Genomic DNA, 18,972 nt, shown 5'->3' on the forward strand with positions numbered 1-18,972 from the left:
AAGATTGAGTTACATACATTTTTGGATTGTTTATTATGCAGGATTATGTACAAGTGCATTATCTATCGTGCATCAACTGCGCCCTTTTTTATCCTCAGTCGGAAGTTATAACCTACCTTTGTAACTCCTGTATTCTTAATTACTATGAAATTGCCTTGTGATACAAGAGTATACCTTCTTAAAATTCCTTGGCCTTTCTCTTTTCTCATATTACATCCCTGAGCCTCTGTTCTCTCACTCCAGCACACAGTCAGCTGGCACATGACGGGACGATGTCGCTGAAACATGAAGCTGTGGTTTTTGAGGATCCAATTGAATCTCAATGACTGGGAGGGGGAGCGGATCAAATAGTGACAAATGCTGAGAGAGGAGGATGTAGAGAGTAGGACGGAGAAATAATTTGCTCACATTTACGCGTAATCCTATTTCCACAGATACTGACAGGATTAAATAGATACAACTGCTTGTAAGTACAAAATTTTTTTTTTTTTTAATTTTTAATAGTATATTCCAAATGTCTGGATTTTATGTTTTGTTTTTTAAGACAAGATGCATATATGTAAATTTTGAAAATATTAATAATAATAATAATTTGCAGTCTAATTTCTAGCAATAGTTAATATCCAAATTGTTTTTTTTTTTTTTTTTTTAAGGAAAAATACTGTGAATTTTTTTCTATTCATGTAGTTCTTTCATAACCTCTATTGTTTAGTTTAGAAAGTGGCAATTTTTTCTTTGTGAAAGTTTAGCCAAGTGACAGTGGATAGTCATTAATATTTCATGTGCACTCCACAGTGTGACACTTTACTCCCTGAAAGTCTCGGTCAGCTCCTAAAGGAACACAAATGCACTCTTAAAGACATTAAAATGACTTCGTCCATTCTTCCTTGAGGCAGTGGAACTTAGGATGGGCAAGCTGGGAATTGTAGTGATTTTGCTCATACTGGAACAAGTATCAGCCATTGCTGGAGGTAAGACAGTACTGGCTGTTCCTGTTGTTTGTTTGTACAATGACTCAATTTGTTTCACACTCTAACTTCTGTGAGTGTTTCCCTCATGTTAGCCAGCAAAAAAGAGGACCAGAAGGAGGCGATTTTGAAGGAGCTTGTTGAGATATGGAGGAACGGTGGAAGATGGTACCCACACAGAGCACAACCACCAACAGAAAGACAGAAAGATCAACAAATTCATTCCGTAGTGAGGAGCATTATGGGAGGCCTCAAGTCTCTAGGTGTCCTGCCAAGGAAAAGCAAGAGTCTCCCATCTTTAAACAAAGCCTTTGATAGAAACAGGCTCTCAGGATTCCTCTATAACATCTCCATCTATCTGCAAGAGATGAGTGCAGAATTAGATGATCGACAGCAACCTTTTGGTGATGACCAGTTTTGGGAGAACCTGCTCTACTCTCTTCTTCAGACGGGAAGGGAAACATCACTTGGATTATGGGATGGCAAGAGTCCTCCGCGACCCACTTTCAGGCTTCAGGATCTGTTTCTGTCGCTCCGGGGCAGCCCACATTGGGATGGACTTCTGGGTTTGGTGCAAAGCATTTTGACCCTCACTGAACGCCAGCCCCAAAAACCCATCTTGACTTTCATTTCCCATAACTGGAAGACTATAAGCGCTTTGCTCGAAACTGTTCTTCAAGCTCTGGTCAGTGGGACGTACGGCCAGGCCGTCGCAGGTCTCCAGGGATTCATCTGTGTCCTGAAAGGACGAAATGATTGTGCCTTCAACCTGAGCTGGCTTGAGCAGCTCATTAGGTTTATGGAGACCAGGAACTGGAAACCCGTGGTCAGTCTACACCCCTTGAGTGTAGAAAGCAATCAAAGAGATGGCACACTCTCTACAGGACGTTTTAAACCCTTCCTCATGCCACCTGAGGTGCTTCGTGAGGAGCAGCTCTTGTTGAACCAATCAGGCACTGATTCAGAGAGCCTTGCTTCAATGCAGACGCTGCTTCTTCAGGCTTTGTCGAGGTCAAGCGCAGGAGAAAGGGCAGTACAGTTCGCGGAGCGTAATCCTGCCCTCCTGCAGGGCTTGGATAACCTCCGACATGGATTTCTGCACAATGTCGGCCGCAGTGTGTATGGTAATCTGAGAAGAAAAGTGTCACATATGACCAAGGCACTGCTAGATGATGTAAGCAGCATGGTGGGCGAACCACAGTACAGTCACCATGGAAGATGTTCTGTAGGCAAGTATATAACTGCTACTTTAAATAGACTCTCTAACCAACATAATGGATAGAATCGTTTTCCTGGAACATTCATTTAAATTGGAATGTCAGGAAAACATTCTTACTGAAATGCATCTATTGTTCTACCATTCTATCTGTCTGTCATTCTGTCATTCCATCCATCCATCCATCCATCCATTGTCTGTCTATCTATTTCAAATGTACTTCATTCCCATTCAAATTGCTATTCTGCATCTGATTTTCAACTTCAGTTGAATTTAAGAAATTATATGTGATTTTAAAATTCAATTCAATACTGAATGGCTCATAACCCTGACTGAAATCCCAATGGAATTGCTGGTCATTAACCAGATCTTTGTTACTCTAAATCTTATAGTCTAGATAATCTCCTGTTTCTTTTATGTCGGTAACCATATACCACTGGTATTATGTGCAGACCTATGCTGTTACATCAAGGCTAATTGTATAATACAGTGGCCGGCTCTCCATTTTCCTCAGTTAATCAACAGTGCTTTGCTATCATCTGTGATTTGTATATAACTTTTCACCTAGAACTTTTCCATTCACTTGTGTTTCTTTGCAAAGGTGACCTCAGGCAGTTAATATTGTGGTAAGTGTCATGAGAATTAGCAAGAATTTGAATTATTAAACTATAAGTGCATGGTAAAGTTTATTGTAAATGAACAGTTTTGTTGTCCTCTTTGTACAGGGGAATTAGACATAACTTGACATGGAACGCTCAAGCGATGGGTTTCAGGTCAGATGGTTTACCCAGCAGGCCGTCTTTGATGACCTGCCCCTCTCCAAAAGAGGAGACAAGGATGTTGAAACCTCAGCACTCATCTAGAAGACCTAAACTTCACCAGTCCCAGCCAGAAGTCCACGAGCAGAGTGATTCAGACCCCTCACCCTCAGCAGAGATTCTGGAAGCTGCCTGTAATGCCTCTATTACTGGTCTCACGGGTGTCTCGAATTTTACTGTGTTCCTCTACTGTAATCTTTTCGATGGAGAGAATGGCTCACATGAACCAGAAGTCAACCATTTTGGGGTAGACTTGCATGTCACTTGCTCTGATGCTGCTTGGTACCTCTCAGCAGCAGAGGAAGATTTTCTCTGGGTTCATGTTTGCAGTGAATTCTTCGCTCACGAGTTTAACAAAACCGTGTGTGCCAACTCTACATTCTGGCTGCAGCATGCACATCAGGTACACAGTTAGTTTTAGATTAGTTTCTATGAATAAAGGGTTAGTTCAACCAAAAATGTATATTCACTCACCAAACCCAAGACTTTGGTTAATCTTCAAAACACAAATTAAAAGATTTTTAATGAAACCTGAGAGGTTTCTATCCCTCCTTTGAAAGTCCAAGTAACCAAAACTTAAAAGAGCCAAAATTTCCATTAAAAAATTGTGTAATTCAAGATGAAAAGATTTTATTTAGGCATTTATGTATACATATATATACATATACAGAGCACATTATGTATGGTAAACATGGAAGCTCAAATGTACGTGCACAATGCATGCATGATAACCAATTTTATCAGAATCAGAAAAAACTCATTTGTTTCTAATGCATTATGCACGCACGATCTTCCATGTTTACCATATGTGATGCGCTCTATGTATGTGTGATTATATGTGAATTAAAGCTAAATTAAATCTGTCAGTCATATAAAATGATTGTATCTCCACACAAATATAACCGCTCATGGCGCTCAATCATAAGGATTTGTTAATGAATTCCTTTATGATCTTTTTGGAACTTCTAAGATATAGTAACCTGGACTTTCAAAACTCTTAGGATTCATAAAAATATCCTAATTTTTGTTAACCAAAGTCTTATGGTTTGGATTGAGGAGGGTTTGTAAATGATGACAAAATTGTTATTTTTGAGTAAACTTATTGCTTTAACGTTTTCTGTATTAACAATTAACTTGCTGCAAACTTTTCTCAGGCAGAAGCTACAAAGGATTACCAGTACCTCAACCAGTCAAGTATTGATGACCTCTGTCTTAGACTCTCCAACGATGTTTCTGGGGGATCTCCTCCAGACGCCACTGAGGATTGCTTAGCACTGCTAAGCAGCAAAACCCTAACTGCCCAGGATTTTAGAAGGTGTTTTCTGCCCAATAACACAGCCCTTACGGCCTCTTTGTGTGGAAATGAGACATCTCAGTTACCCCAAGATGGGAGCTGGGCGGCGGAGTACTGCTCCAAAGTCATCCCTAATCACTCTCATGGGGTCCCCAAAGAAAACTGTGATTACTTGAACTGGAAGGCAGAACATTTTATGAACACCACCGCCCTAGAGATTTGCAGCAGTAAAGCAGGTTTGAAGAAATATATTTGCAAAAATGTCACACTGTACCTCACATTGGTTCAAAAGCAACCTTCACTCTTAGACTACTGTTTGAACTCTGAAGAGAAGCAGGGTGCCAAGTGCGTCCTCCAGATGCTGTTTGACATGCTGCCAGCGCCATATGACTTTGACACCTCTCAACTTTGTGTAAACCTCTTGCCCTTTCTACAAGACACCATTCATAAGATCACTCTATGCGAAGGAACAGTGGATGAACGCACGGGATGGTTAGCTACGGTGAGCTATGTGCTTCGAGTGTTGGACTTTGTGGTGGGGCTCTCAGCGGGTATGGAGGAGGGAGAACGAGAGGTGCGTCAGAGCCTGGGTCAGGCCATTCTTCTGTCCAGCCTCCAGGACAATGCTTCCTTCTGGGCTACTCTACGACCCGATGCATCAATAAGTGTCCTTCATACTGTTGGCATCTTCCTGAAGAGAGAGCAGAACTCAACCTTAAAAGAGGATCTTTTAAGCTGTTTCAGTGTATGTCATGCATTTAAAAGTTGTAAATATTTTCATGCTTGTATATTATTATTATTATTATTATTATGTTACCATGCATTCAGTTTCAAATGCTTTTCTCCCCAGCAGCCTGTCCTGTGGGATCTCATTCAGAGAGAGGGCAACTCCTCTGCTTTAAGATTTTTAATGCAGGTAAAACTTATTCTTACTGATGACAAATCATCTTGTCAGTTAAATGCAGGTTTTTTTTTTTTTACTTTTTGATGCCAAGAGCACTAAATATCCCTTTGCAGGGGATACTATTTATAAAATACTCTCTTAAAAAGAAAGGTTCTTTAAAGGCATTCCTGGTTCCTTAAAGAACCTTTAAATTCCATGGAACCTTTCCATTGCACAAACGTTATTTGTAGCGGATTAAGGTTCTTAAGATGATTAAAATGTTATAAACTAAGAAAAAATTGTTCTTTTAAGAAGTGTTAACTGGAAGACTCTTTATGGAAGCCAAAATTGTTGTTCTATGGCATATGCTGTGAAAATTCTCTTTTGGAATCTTTATTTTTAAGAGTGTAAAAAAAAGCATGATATTATAAAAATGACATGATTGTAAAATTATCATTGTGCTAAAATCATAAGAACTTATTGAAATATGATATGGAATCTATTAATTTTTTTTTATAGTTATTACAATTATTATTATCTTTATTATTATGATTGTATACATTATTTTACTTTAGCACCATCTTGCAAAATTGAGTTTGAAAACCCTTGAGTTACACATATCACTTTCCAAACTGTAGTTTTTTAAAGGTTAGTAAGCAAAAAGAACTCACAGGCGTTCCTCGCAAAACTGCACTATTTTGTCAGTACACATTTGTCAATATCTAATTCTGACATTTGTACACTCCAAGGAATACCTACAGATGCCTAGAGAGAGTTTTCGCAGTGTAGTTTTGTCAGCGGAAAAAGATGCTGTGAAAAGATTCCTTTCCCATGTTCATCAGAGTTGGGATCAACTTCAAGTGGAAACTATACAGGTAAATAAAAACCAATGCTTGTATATAGATTATACAATGCTGACTGATCCCGTTGACTGACTGAAAAACTGTTTAATGTCATCCAATAATCAATACAATACTCATATATAATACATCCCTACTTAGAAGCACATATAACTAGTGTCATTCACAGGTCTCTCCAAAAGAACAAGAGGCCATGGAAACCATGACAGCTGCTTTCATTCACAAGTTTCCACGTGTCACACCAGAGCTTTTCATCGACCTCTCCCAGTTTATACCGTACATGTCTGTCTCAGATATTATGACCTTCCCTGCCTCTCTCATGGTCAATGAAAGTGTGTAAGTGGATCATATCGAAACAATATTATTTTAGGATTTTGCCCAGTGTCCTTCTAATTAAATTATTATGTTCACTCCCTTCAGACTGAGGGCCATAAGTGATCACAGCTCTGAGATGAAGTCTCCGCAAAAACAAGCCTTCGTAAAACGCATGTTGCAGTCCAGCATAGCTGGAGATGTGCCTTCATGGCCTCCATACTTCCTCAGCTCCATTCTGCCTCTACTTCCACATCTCCCAGTCAGTCACTTTCAGCAGCTCACATCTCAACAAGTGAGTGTGTATCCATCAGGGGATCCTGCTTGTTTTGTTTTTAAATTTTTTTCCATATCGAAAGTAACATCTGATTGTTTGACCTATAGCTCACACCCTTAATGGAGGTGCTGGGGAACAGCAGTCTGGATGCCACAAGGGGATGCCATGTACTTCGTACAGTATTTGGTAGTGGGAAGAACCTGACGAGTAACAACATAATGAGGTACGAATCCAATTTCAATATCATTTGACATTTATAAATGTACAAATATACAATACACCATGTTTCTCTCAACAGGTTAGGAGTTCTCATATGCTACCTGAACTCAGAGGATTTACAACAGCTATTGTCTACATCAAATCTCTCACCAGTCCTGTGGCAGCAGCTGGCACAATGTGTATCAGAGGGACACGTCAGTGGAAGTGGCAGAGTGAGCCTTGATTTTCTGGATATTGTGCATCGTGTAATAATATTTGAAGTGTTATTCATGAAGAGTTATTTTATCTGCAGCTGTCACTTTGGCTTGGGATGGCCCTTAAATCCTTAAATGCCAGTGTCTTATCAGCTTCGGCAATGGCCTCGTTACATGGTATGCTGCCACAAATGGGCGCTTCATTTTTGGAGCCGCTGTCCTCAAATGAGTTGTTGCATCTGTTAACTCTGCCAGGTGTGCCAACTTTCCCAACTGCACAGGTATGCACAGTAGAGTAAAAGTTTGAATGGTTGAATGAATGATTGATTGATTAATTGACTCTTACAAATAAAACTTCCAAAAGTGTGTTTTTTTTTACAGTCATGCCAATAAAGTATCGTTTTTGGTTCCCCAAAGAACCTTTCATGAAAAAGTTAATGTGAAGAACTTTTTAACAATCTGAAGAACCTTTTTTGTACAATGGACACTCTTAAAAATAAAGGTTCTTTATTGGCAAATGTGGTCCCTTGAAGAACCAATCATGGATCTTTTTCATTGGAAGATGTTCTTCATGTTTTGTTTTTAGGAACTGTTCACTGACAGATTCTTTGGGGAACCAAAAAATGCTTCTTCTAAGGTATCGCTGCAAAAAAAAAAATTCCCTTTTGGAACCTTTATTTTTAAGAGTGAAGAACCGTTTGTGGAATGGAAGAATTCCATGGAGTGTGGAGAGATAGATTTTTAAAGATCCTATCCTGTCAATCCAATTAAACTTTCTGTGGGGTGTGAACAATTTAATTCAAATTCCAAACTATGAACTGGACAGAAGACAAATTCTTAATTCTGAATCTTCTACCTTTCTATTTCTTCTATTTAATGCAGGCATTCCAGATACTGACCAAAATAGCAGAAGAAACAAATGTAAGCAGTATACCAGTCCAGTTACGATGCATACCTTTAGTGAGTTTTGTATTCACAGTCTCAATCCTGTTTAGTTCAGTGCCAACACACTCTGCAGATTAAAGCCATTGTTTCCGGGTCTGGGGCCTTCTTTCTTGAGAAAGCTGGTTGTTCCTGAGTCTTCGCCTGATTGTCTGTGTTGGAGTTTAATGTTGGCTGACCTGCAACCTGCTCATCGAGCGATGGCCCATTTTACACTCCAACAGGTTGGGGCTTCTAGTGCTTGAGCTCTGTAAAAAACAATCACCATTTCCCCATTTTCCATTTGTGTTTATGCATTAGATTTGGTTTGGTCTGTTGGTGTATGATAACACATGCTGATTGTTTGAAGGCTCTGGAACGCACATCTGCAAATATAACACAGCAGTTGCAATGTCTTCTACCATTCGTTTCCTTGAAGAAATTAATGTCAGTTCTGGATGGAGAGACAGTCCTTCATCACATATCTCTGTATAAGGATATGCCATGGTCTCACCAACAGGTACAACCCTAATTTCATTTTTGGAAACTTGTTTTTACTTAAAGTTGCCTTTAATGCACAAAGCATACTTCAGATAACACTGTCCAAGAACATCAGGCCTTTTCAGTGTTACATGTATATTTTCACTCAGAAATTGAAATTTTAAAGCAACTATAGAAGCACTAAATATTCAGCTCTAGCACTCTGTACATTACATTCAGTGCCCTGTACTGCTCTTGCCAGACAAAACTAATCTCAAATTCTCTGGTGGATTATTTGTCATGCTTCAAAGGAGACCTTTCAGTAAAATAATAATCTGAGTCCCTCAATGGCCATCAAGCAAATTGATCTTAATGTGGTACGATAGGCTCCACGAGGGAATATAAATTAATAATCACCCACATTAAAGAGACCTTGTCTCAGCCAAAAGTGTATCAGATACAACCTTGAGGGCGATCCAGTTTCTCAGACTCACTTGTTGTATTTGACACAACAGGCTCAAATGCTGTTCAAAATGACTCAGCGGACCGTGAACATCACAGGAGTGTCATTACTGTAAGTGATATCTAGCATTACTAAACTTTATGATTGTTGACTGGTCGACTAGCCTCATCATCTACAGTATATTTTACTTTGTAAATTAATGCTGGTCTTGGCAAGCTGGTGTATTGTTTTAAAATGTAAAAACATTCATACGAAAATGTTTCGTTCTCACTGAAGAGATTTAGGTCGTATTGCTGGTGGCATGAGCTGTGATTGGCTGAAGCTTTGGGTAAATGACTCAGGCTTCTCCGAATTGTTGCAGTTCATCACTAAGTTGCCAGGAGGACTTAGACCTGGTTTGGTAAGAATATGAGAAATCTTTTTCAATATACACCTTACCATTAAAAGCCTTTGCTGTCCAAAGGAAAAATGCAGAGATTATGATATTGTGATTAAAGGGATAGTTTACCCAGAACTGAAAATTCTGTCATTACATGCAATATTTTTGACGAAATCAGCTTTCCTCCATAGACAGAATGAATGGTGGTGGAGACTGAAACGAAAGAGAATAAATTGTTGTTTTCTTTGTGAAAAAAAAAGTATTCTCATAGCTTCATAAAATTACAGTTGAACCACTGATGTCACATGGACTATTTTAACGCTGTCCTTACTACGTATCTGGACCTTGAACGTGGCAGTTCCCGTGCTGTCTATGTAGGGTCAGAATAGGGTAATTTCATCAAAAATATCTTAATTTGTGTTCCGAAGATGAATGAAGGTCTTACGGGTTTGGAACGACATGATGGTGAGTAATTAATAAAAGAATTGTAATTTTTGGGTGAACCATCCCTTAAAGTAAGATGATTTAAAATAGCTCATGGCACTTATGATCACGTTTCCCACCAATAATGTATTTCATTAATAAGAGTTTATGACATAACTGAGTATGATAGGGACGTTTTTAGTGTGTCTGTGGAAAATGAACAACATTGATGTTATGTTTCAACAGAGGAAATGCATTGTGGTGGAGCTACGGAAACGGCCTGATATTGATCTAAATGACTTGGACCCCTCATTTGCTGCAGGATTACCGTAAGATCAGTGGTTGACTACACATATTCTCACTGGTTGTTCATTTAGTTTCATGGTCCTACTGTTGCATTGTGTCTCTCAGGCTGACTATGATGGAGCTCCTGTCTAACTCCTCACTCGTAAGTGTACTGGACCATGTTCGACAACACTTCATTGACTTTCTCCAGCTCCCACGACACAAGCAAACGGCCCTAGCAGAGAAAGCTATCGATGCACTCGTAAGCACAAAATCATTGCAGATTTTCAACATTTGCAAGTCATTACAGTGGAACATTTCATAAAATTTCACAGTGACCCAGACAACTTATGCCCTCATCCATTAGTAGGTATTTGCACCAAATTTTAATTTATTTATTTTTTAATTTTTTGAGAGAGAGAGAGAAACCCATGTGAAATCTAATTTTACTGTTGCAAAAGAAAAAAGGGGGGTGGGGGGATTATATAAATTTGGTTTGTGTTTTTGTTCAAACTGAAAGTCATATACAGTGCCGATCAAAAGTTTTGTTTGATTACCAAAGGTACATTTGTGTGATTAAAAATGCAGTAATAGCAATATTGTGAAATATTATTACAATTATTACATTTTCAGCAATAATTAATGCAGTCTTCAGTATCACATGAACCTTCAGAAATCATTCTGATGTTTTGGGAAACCTTGATACTGTTTTCCAAGATTCTTTTGATCAATTAGGTGCACCTTTGCTGAATAAAAGTATGAATTTCTTAAGAAACAAAACAAAGCAAAAAACTCTGACCCCAAACTTCTGAATTGTAGTGTATGCCAAATCCAGTACAAGTCAAATATGACATATAATCAAAATTTGCAGACTTAATACACATTCTTATAAAAATTCAGAAGTCCTTCTTTTCCATCCTTTTGTCTCAATTGATAGGGCATCTCCGAAAATGGCCTCACCGGGGCCTCCATGGACATACTCGGTCCTTTTCTGCCTTTCCTGGACAGGGATGTGTTAGTTCACATGGACCGAGAGGCTCTGAAACTGCGACTAGAGGAACTGAAACAATATTGCCTGCCTTCTGACACCTTCAGACAAATAGCAGCTTTGCTCACAGAGAGAAGCATGCTGGGGTGAGACAAAGTCATTCTATTTTCATATTGTTGACAACCGCTTTGTACAAACTGCAGCTGCAAAATGTATTTCCTCACTGCAAGCAAAATACAAATTGCATCTGTACTGGATATTTGACAGTCCCTATTGTTATAGAGATCCGAAAACATGGACGGTTGGGAATGTTGAGCATGTGGGTAGACTGCTGTTCACTCTTTCACCTCAGCAGATAAGATCCCTACCACTGGTTAGTGAAACACAGGCCTTTCCACTCAACTAAAGCTCAATATTGTGCAGGTTATCATCACGTAAACCCTCTACAACTTTCCCTCTACTAACTTTTCCTTCAAGGCTGATTTAGGAAAAGACACAATTGAGCTAGTTCTGATGAGCCAGTGGCTTTGGAAAAACAGCCAGTTGGGAAAGGCTTGTTTAGACCTGAAAGGATTACAAGAAAAGATGAACGGTCTCACCCACAGGATTGTTAAAGGTCCATGGTGGATGAGAAGGGGTGAGTTGTGTGCTGTATTCATTTACAGAATCCATTAGATATCATTCATGACTTCTTGGGAAAGGTAAATCATGTATTGTTGCTTACTAGGACCTATTCCAAGCTGTGCAGACATTAAAGGGACATTTCCATCGGCCTGGAGGTCCTATCAGCTGAATCGAATGAAGAAGAGGGAGCTGAAGATGTGTGTTGAGTTCATCGGTCAAGACGACACACTTGACGCCGAGCAACGTGAAGCAATTTGGATGGAACTCAGACCTGTTAAGCTGCTTATGCTTGTCCATATGTTTTTGTTTGTTGATTATAAAATGCTTTATCTCATACAACAACCATTATTTTAGGTGTATAAGCCAGTGAGGCAGCTTAAACCTGAACAGGTGTTGGAACTGGGTTGTATAGTGACAGAGATGGGGGAAAGAGACTTACAGGCTGTCAACTTGTCCAATCTGGCGGTGGTGGCCCATCTTGGGGAATTCAGTGGGTGGAGTGCAAAGAAAGTACGTTTTCAATTGTTCGGATTAGCCTGAAGTTCTTAACAGGAAAGATACATTACTTCTATTTTATTTTATTTTATTTTATTTTTTTTTAACAGATGAGAGCAGTTGTCCTTGGTATAATGAAGCGACTTAAACAAAAGCCTGAGGATCTTGGCGTGGTGGAGCTTGTTTCTTTTGGACATCTGCTTTGTGGATTCAGTTCCTCTGAAATGTCCCGCCTAGATCCGTTCAACCTGAGGTTTGGGGGAAAATAAGTTGATGCAATTCAAAGACAAAATGATTCACCTAAACCCATTTAAAGCATTGTGTTTGTGTCCATTAGTGTGGCCGCGTTGTTTCTGAGGGATCTGGTACTGCCGTGTTCTGAGCAGCAGACCGAGGCGTTGACGTCACGCCTGTCCAATCCTCTGGGCTTTGGTCCAGTCAGCAGCTGGGGCTCTGAGGTCTTCACTGAGATTGGGACTTTGGCAGGTACTCATGGTGGATTCGATTTCAGTCAGTTCAATGGACAATATACACATGCCAAATTGGGCAGGCTTATAAAAAATAAGACAAACTGATTCTGTGTCTTCAGCTGGGCTGGAGGATATGGTGTTGTCTGCACTAATAAAAGAGCAAGTGGAAGGACTTACTCCAGCAGCTATAACTCTTATACCTCCAAGAAAATTTGCTGTGAGTGATTTGCACTTTTTTTCCTTTTATTAATTCTCTAAAGGCGTGGTCACATGTACTGCTGAATCCGGTTTCTTCAATTTTTGCAATTGAGAGTTTTGTGTGGTACAACAGAAATTCATCATGCTGATTACGCTTATAGTCATGATGGTCACGCACTTTTACAATTGGATGCACTGACCAACAATAGGCTGCTTGATTTTAAAGCGACTTCTGTATAAGAAGTGCTTCATGCATCTCTATTCTATTGACAAAATGTATTATCCATCATTGTCATAAGTGTAGCATTTTTGATGCACAACTCACACAGAACTCACTTCAAACCAGTCATATTTCTGTCGGGAAATTTGTTTAATCTGTGTGACAAATATCAATGTGTTGCAAAAACTTCATTGGGAAATCTTACGCCTGGATCGCATGGATTCCCCCAAAATTCACAAAACAAACTATAAACGTGAACACAAAAAAAGGTGCATTGTATATTGTCAATTGTGTTGGATTGTATAAAGCATTGCTCACAGAGAAGGAGCTTTCGAACACAGCAGCATTTTATTGGTCAATGCACTAAATTTGTGTGATTAAACCATTTGCAAAATCTGCACAGGCAAATCTTTCGCCTTCAGGTGAAATTCTCAATCTTTCCTATTAAAATGGCTGGGTTTTGCCCATGAAATTAGCAGAAGAAAAGTAATAATGACTAAACCTTTAGACAGTTAACATGCTAAAACCATTCAGAAAACTTGCATTTTTCAATTATTCCCCTCTACAGCATCACTGCTATATACATTCAGGCAAACGTTTTGTTCATGGTTCCACATCAAGATGCCTTACATCTTGTTTAAAATAACCCCACTTTTAAAAACAGGCATTTTTGTTATTTATGAATGCAGTCTCACTTTGTATGTGAATATGTCCTTAAAGCATCCAAGCAAAACCATGTGAACTTTAAACCAAAATTAATATTCAAGTCATAGGTCAATTACTTGATTGGTGGGTTAAGCAATAAAAAAAATTGTTTTGAATATCATGTGTATAGTAAAATGAATTTGTAGTGGCCTTGAATGTGCTATGTGTTTCTGTAAATGACTTGCCTTAAACTGAGAGCTTCCAACCATAAATCAACACAAGAAAGACCCCAAATTGTTGCCAACATTGGTTCATCACGATTCTCGTTATTTCAGGTGGTATTCAGTGCCACGCAGCTGTCTTGGCTGAGCTCTGAACAAGCCTGTGCCGTGACAGAGGAGCAGTGGGCAGAATTAGACAGCGAACAAAGACAAGCACTTGGCATGGCCCAGTATGAAGGTGAACTCATGCTTGAGCACAGAGGTAAGCAGTGCCGCTCCAGGTTAAACAATGTCGTTATTTGGACTCTTAAGCACATAGACAACTGCATACAGTAATTGTTGATCTGTCACTGATCTGTCATTTTTCTACAAAACATATTTGTCTCTGCAGGCAGGAACCAGGCTCCATCATTGGCTCCATGGTTTGACAGCAGCTTCAGAAAATATTTATTTCTTTATGTCTGTACATTGTGGATACTATTATAAAGATTATAATCCAAGGCTTTTTATTTGTTCCTCTTTATTGAATTCTTACATTTATTATTAAATGCCAACTCAAACACAAAATTAATGTTTTACATATTTACAAATAAACACTTTAAGCATTATTTAGAGTCAACATGGGTGCCGTCAGAATGCAAACGGCTGATAAAACAGTACAATAATCCACACCACTCCAGTCCATCAATTAACATCTTGTGAAGTGAAAAGTGATTAAGATGTTTTTAACTTCAAACCATTGCTTCAGATTGAAATATTAGTCTTCTATCCATAATATTGCTTTCTCCAATATTATCAGAAGAGAAATATACACAGATCAACCACTGTTTACAAGCGAGACAGTCCAAAACAGTTCTAAACAAATATGTTGGTGGATTTTGGATTATGGAGTCACATTTTTGTCAGAAGTCATGGTTTAAAGTTAAAACGCCATAATGCAGCTATAACGTTAAAACTGCAAACACATGCAGCTTTCTGCTTAAAATTAAATTAATGCATTTAGCAGACGCTTTTATCCAAAGCGACTTACAGTGCATTCAGGCTATCAATTTTTACATATCATGCTTAAGACATTAATTGATGGACTGGAATAGTGTGGATTACTTGTGAATTACTGTAATGTTTTTATGAGCTGTTTTGACTTTCATTCTGACGGCACCCATTCACTGCAGAGGATCCATTGGTGAGCAAGTGATCTAATGCTTAATTTATCCAAATTTGTTCCAATGAAGAAACAAACTCATAAGTAAATTTTCAGTTTTGGGTGGATTATTCCTTTAAATAAACTAAATAAATTTCCCCATTAAAACTGATATCAAGCAGTTTTTGCCCAGCATTGTTTAGTCAATTAACTTTAGCAGTGTTAGGAAGGGTACTTTGGAAATGCAACAGGTTACAGATCACAAGTTACTCTATTTAAAATGTAATAAGTAATATAACTATTTCAATAACTTTATTAAAGTAATGCAACTGAGTACTTTTCTAACAAATGTTTTCAACTGTTAATCATTTTCAAACATTTAAAGCAGGCAGGGATAACCTTACAGTGGTACACAACACTGATTACTGGCAGACTTTTAAAATCCTTCTTCACTTTAATTATGATTATAATAATTTAACTTTAAATCAGCCACAACAAAATCCAGGCTTTAGCACAACTTTTTTTTATTTTCTTTTCTTTTTACTTTGAGATCGTTCTAAAGTTAAATTCAGATTTAAAATCATTAGAAATAAATTAATAGCTTTAGTACTGTTTTTGAAATGAAATCTTTGCATAGCTATGACAGGAAACACTGGCATCTGATCTGACAATGCCTTGGAAAAAACAGTTAAACTTAAAAAAAAAAAAACCCTTTGTAATTGTTAAAATGTTCATAATTAGACTTTTTTTCTTAATAACTGTAACGGATTACAGTTACATTTATTTTTGCAATTAAATGACATAATGCCATTACATGTAACTAGTTTCTCCCCAACACTGACATTCTTCTGTATACACAGATTAATCAGACTCAGTGCACAAATAAACCAGTTTTTTTGCAAACAAATCAAATAAGAATGGCTCCTTCCATAATTACAGACACAACTGTAGCTTTTGGGCTAAGGGGCAAACAAGCTTTTTACAGAGTTTCTAATGCATTTCTTATGCAATACAGTTAGCTAACAGACTGTCCAACTACCTGTACAACAGTGGTCTCCAAACTCGGTCCTGGAGGGTCTGTGTCCTGCAGAGTTTAGCTCCAACTTGCCTGAACAAGTCCTTGATTAGCTGGTCCAGGTGTGTTTGATTAGGGTTGGTGCTAAACTCTGCAGGACACAGGTCCTCCAGGACCGAGTTTGGAGACCTCTGGTCTACATAATGATTTCTCAGTCCATTACATTGCCTTTCACAAAGACTACTGACAAATAAAAACATAAACATAACTTGACCTTTGGTCATCAAACCAACGATGGTTGAATACTACCATAATGACAAGCTAACAGTGAAATATGAAATACACACTTTGAAACGTGTTCCCGTTTGACGTGATCATAATGAGTTTGGGCTTTAGGAGCTTCATTAGCTGCATCATTAAGTCAGCTGTGGATAGATGCTCCCAATCTAATTGATGGGCGACAGAGGACGCCCTCATCAGCCTAATTTGCATTCCGACTTGAAGCTGAAGTGTTGCTTTGCTTCCTCGTAGCTACTAGTGGAAAGAATACTGTTGTGCTTAACATTAAAATGAACATATTTACATTTTCTAAAGTACGCAGAAAGTCGCATAAACACGTTTATGATAAATAAAGAAGAATGATCAAATACCAGTGGTAAAATTCAATGCAGTCCATAATGTGACGGTCCCGGAAACCCCCAACACATTTGGGGTATTTGAAAGTGAACTGCGTATGCGCGACTGTTACTACCCCCCCCCCCCCCCAAAAACACACACACACACACACACACATACACACACAAAAGGAGAAGGAGAAGAAAATAAGCATAATACAGATTATGGCAACATTGCATTGTTGCGTACATACATGCTTACAAAACAAGGTTTATCCTGAACTTCATTGTAATAGCAAGATATTTTGATTATTGCCATTATTATTATTATTATTATTTTTTAAGTATGTAAGGTTGGAAAAGCTCTAAGAGGAAAATGTGAATTGCGAAAATGAATTATGATTCTATTAAAAATATATATAAAAACAAATAAACGAATTTTAATTACGCTAATACTTAAAGTTAAATTCTTAATAATTAGCTTTAATTTAGATAACAATAGTTTTTTTCATGATCCGTCAAACTGATTATGTATTATATGAGTCATTCCTATAACGACATCCTGCATACAGTCTATGGTTTTAATTCATTAGACAAAATATCAAATCTCAATTTTAAAGCCAGAAATCATATTAGTTGTTTTTTTTTAGTTGGGTCAAAATACCACAGTGAAGTGAACATGGGGTGCAGTAATGTCCCTATTTTGGTTTAAGAAGATATTTGTAATTACATAACATGGAAAAAAATAGTATAGGCTATATTATATATACAGGTGCTTCATACATAAATGTGAATGAACACAAGCCTGCAAGCTTTTAATAAAGTATTAAAAAATCACCGCCATACATTAATTATATCGTAACCATTTTGTTGTCTTCATTTATTATATTTGTTTTCTATGGTCGTTACTAGTCTTAAAAAAAAAAAAAAAAAAAAAAAAAACGTTTTTTTTTTTTTTTAAAGTTTTTTACTGCGCGCGTGTATCCAGCAGATGGCGCAAACAAATCGCACAACGCGTGACGCGCTCAAGCGTCGCGTCTTGACGTCGCATCTCATTGCGTATATCTGTGACGTATTTCCTGAGAAGCAGTCTGCGGACTACCTCTCCAGTCCAGTCCCTGGCTAGAGGTGTATTTTTTAAAACAATTTGTTTGTTTTCTCGATTCCGCCGATTTGAAGCGTTCCAGCATGTGTCCGTAACTATGTTGGCTTATCGGTCCAAAGGTGGCTCAGACGAACCGGGTCTCAGTGATGCCTTAGCGTCGCGTTACGTGCGACAGAGCAAGCAAACCTATCGCAAAGTTTCCCTGTTGTACAGTAGATGAGTGCGCGTGGACTTCAGTATAGTCCAGCACGTCAGGACACTTGAGTCTGTCCTCCTGACAACACTAACTTACTCTGAGTTCAGCTTTGTTTGGGGCTCAGTCAGACACAGAGGACTTTCCGTCGTGTCCGTGGATTTACTTGGTGTCTGAGGAAACGGAAGATTAGCAGCTGATGCCATTGAGGTAAGCCACTAATTTAGTAAGTTACTTACCGTGAGGACTGTTGTGTCATGAACTAAAAAGACATGTGACTTATTCCGTGCTAAAAGTAGAGTCTTCAAACTTATGTGAACCACAGAATGTTTTTTGACTATCTTTCCCTTTTTTTTTTTAATAACGTTACTATCATATTATATAGATTAGACTATTTTAAAAGACAGATCGGCGTGCAGCTGTCACAGCACAATTATTTCAGACACTAAACATGTAGTGTGTTCCCCTAAAAGCATTTGGACACTTAAAACCTACTTTAATTCCAGTGGATATCAATTAGTTTCGTAGTATGTTATTCATTTTTAAAGCAACACAAACCCATTTTTCCAAGCAAAACTATTCTCTTAGTAAAGCCCCCCCCCACACCCATTTCTTTTTCTTTTTTTTTAGTTTTTAAATGGCATCAATAGATATTAGACACCTTTAAGTTAATATACTAATTACTCTGCTAGTGTGAACACAAATTTCCACACTTAAAATTTGTGTGCTACTTCATATTCCTTTTATGCTCTTTTAGTCCTAAAATTTTACATACAGTTTGATGCCTTGTTATATTTTTGTATATCTCTTTTCCACGCATGCACACACGCACACACATGCATACATACATGCATACATACATACACACACACACACACACACACACACATATATATATATATATATATATATATATATATATATATTAGTTATATATATATTAGTTATTGCTCTTTTACCACACACTCACACATACATATACAGTATAACAAGACATTAAACTGTATGTAAAGTGTGTGCTTGTGAGTGTGTGTGTGTGTGTATATATATA

General features: G+C 38.0%; 2 protein-coding genes across 2 annotated transcripts in view; both read left to right on the forward strand.

Moving 5' to 3' along the window:
* The first annotated feature begins 1,175 nt into the window (after positions 1 to 1,175).
* Positions 1,176 to 14,354, forward strand: LOC132096124 (stereocilin). The gene is made up of 28 exons (XM_059501313.1): positions 1,176 to 2,197; positions 2,786 to 2,810; positions 2,910 to 3,405; positions 4,157 to 5,041; positions 5,150 to 5,212; positions 5,929 to 6,054; positions 6,209 to 6,375; positions 6,460 to 6,646; positions 6,736 to 6,851; positions 6,927 to 7,059; positions 7,140 to 7,322; positions 7,924 to 7,962; positions 8,037 to 8,207; positions 8,333 to 8,482; positions 8,958 to 9,016; positions 9,182 to 9,305; positions 9,954 to 10,036; positions 10,119 to 10,254; positions 10,930 to 11,126; positions 11,263 to 11,353; positions 11,458 to 11,617; positions 11,708 to 11,877; positions 11,959 to 12,114; positions 12,210 to 12,352; positions 12,437 to 12,585; positions 12,689 to 12,786; positions 13,968 to 14,115; positions 14,245 to 14,354. Exons 1-28 carry the CDS (start codon positions 1,210 to 1,212, stop codon positions 14,337 to 14,339), a joined length of 5,538 nt encoding a protein of 1,845 aa, XP_059357296.1. The 5' UTR covers positions 1,176 to 1,209; the 3' UTR covers positions 14,340 to 14,354.
* A 3,341-nt stretch (positions 14,355 to 17,695) lies between these two features.
* The window catches only part of LOC132101621 (furin-1-like), an 83,142-nt gene continuing 81,865 nt past the window's right edge, over positions 17,696 to 18,972 (forward strand). The window contains exon 1 of the mRNA XM_059506705.1: positions 17,696 to 18,131. The gene's annotated coding sequence lies outside the window, so the exon portion shown is untranslated. The remainder of the gene's footprint in view (positions 18,132 to 18,972) is intronic.

Source organism: Carassius carassius, chromosome 2 (genome assembly GCF_963082965.1).
Source record: "Carassius carassius chromosome 2, fCarCar2.1, whole genome shotgun sequence".
In the NCBI taxonomy this organism is placed as follows: domain Eukaryota; kingdom Metazoa; phylum Chordata; class Actinopteri; order Cypriniformes; family Cyprinidae; genus Carassius; species Carassius carassius.

What these genes read in the sequence shown, in the direction of transcription:
- LOC132096124 (XM_059501313.1), top strand. Translation starts at nt 1,210, where the DNA reads ATGGGAGGCCTCAAGTCTCTAGGTGTCCTGCCAAGGAAAAGCAAGAGT. An exon ending in GAGGACTTAGACCTGGTTTG is followed by an intron (nt 9,306 to 9,953) that starts GTAAGAATATGA and finishes ATGTTTCAACAG; the next exon opens with AGGAAATGCATTGTGGTGGA. An exon ending in TTTGGATGGAACTCAGACCT is followed by an intron (nt 11,878 to 11,958) that starts GTTAAGCTGCTT and finishes CCATTATTTTAG; the next exon opens with GTGTATAAGCCAGTGAGGCA.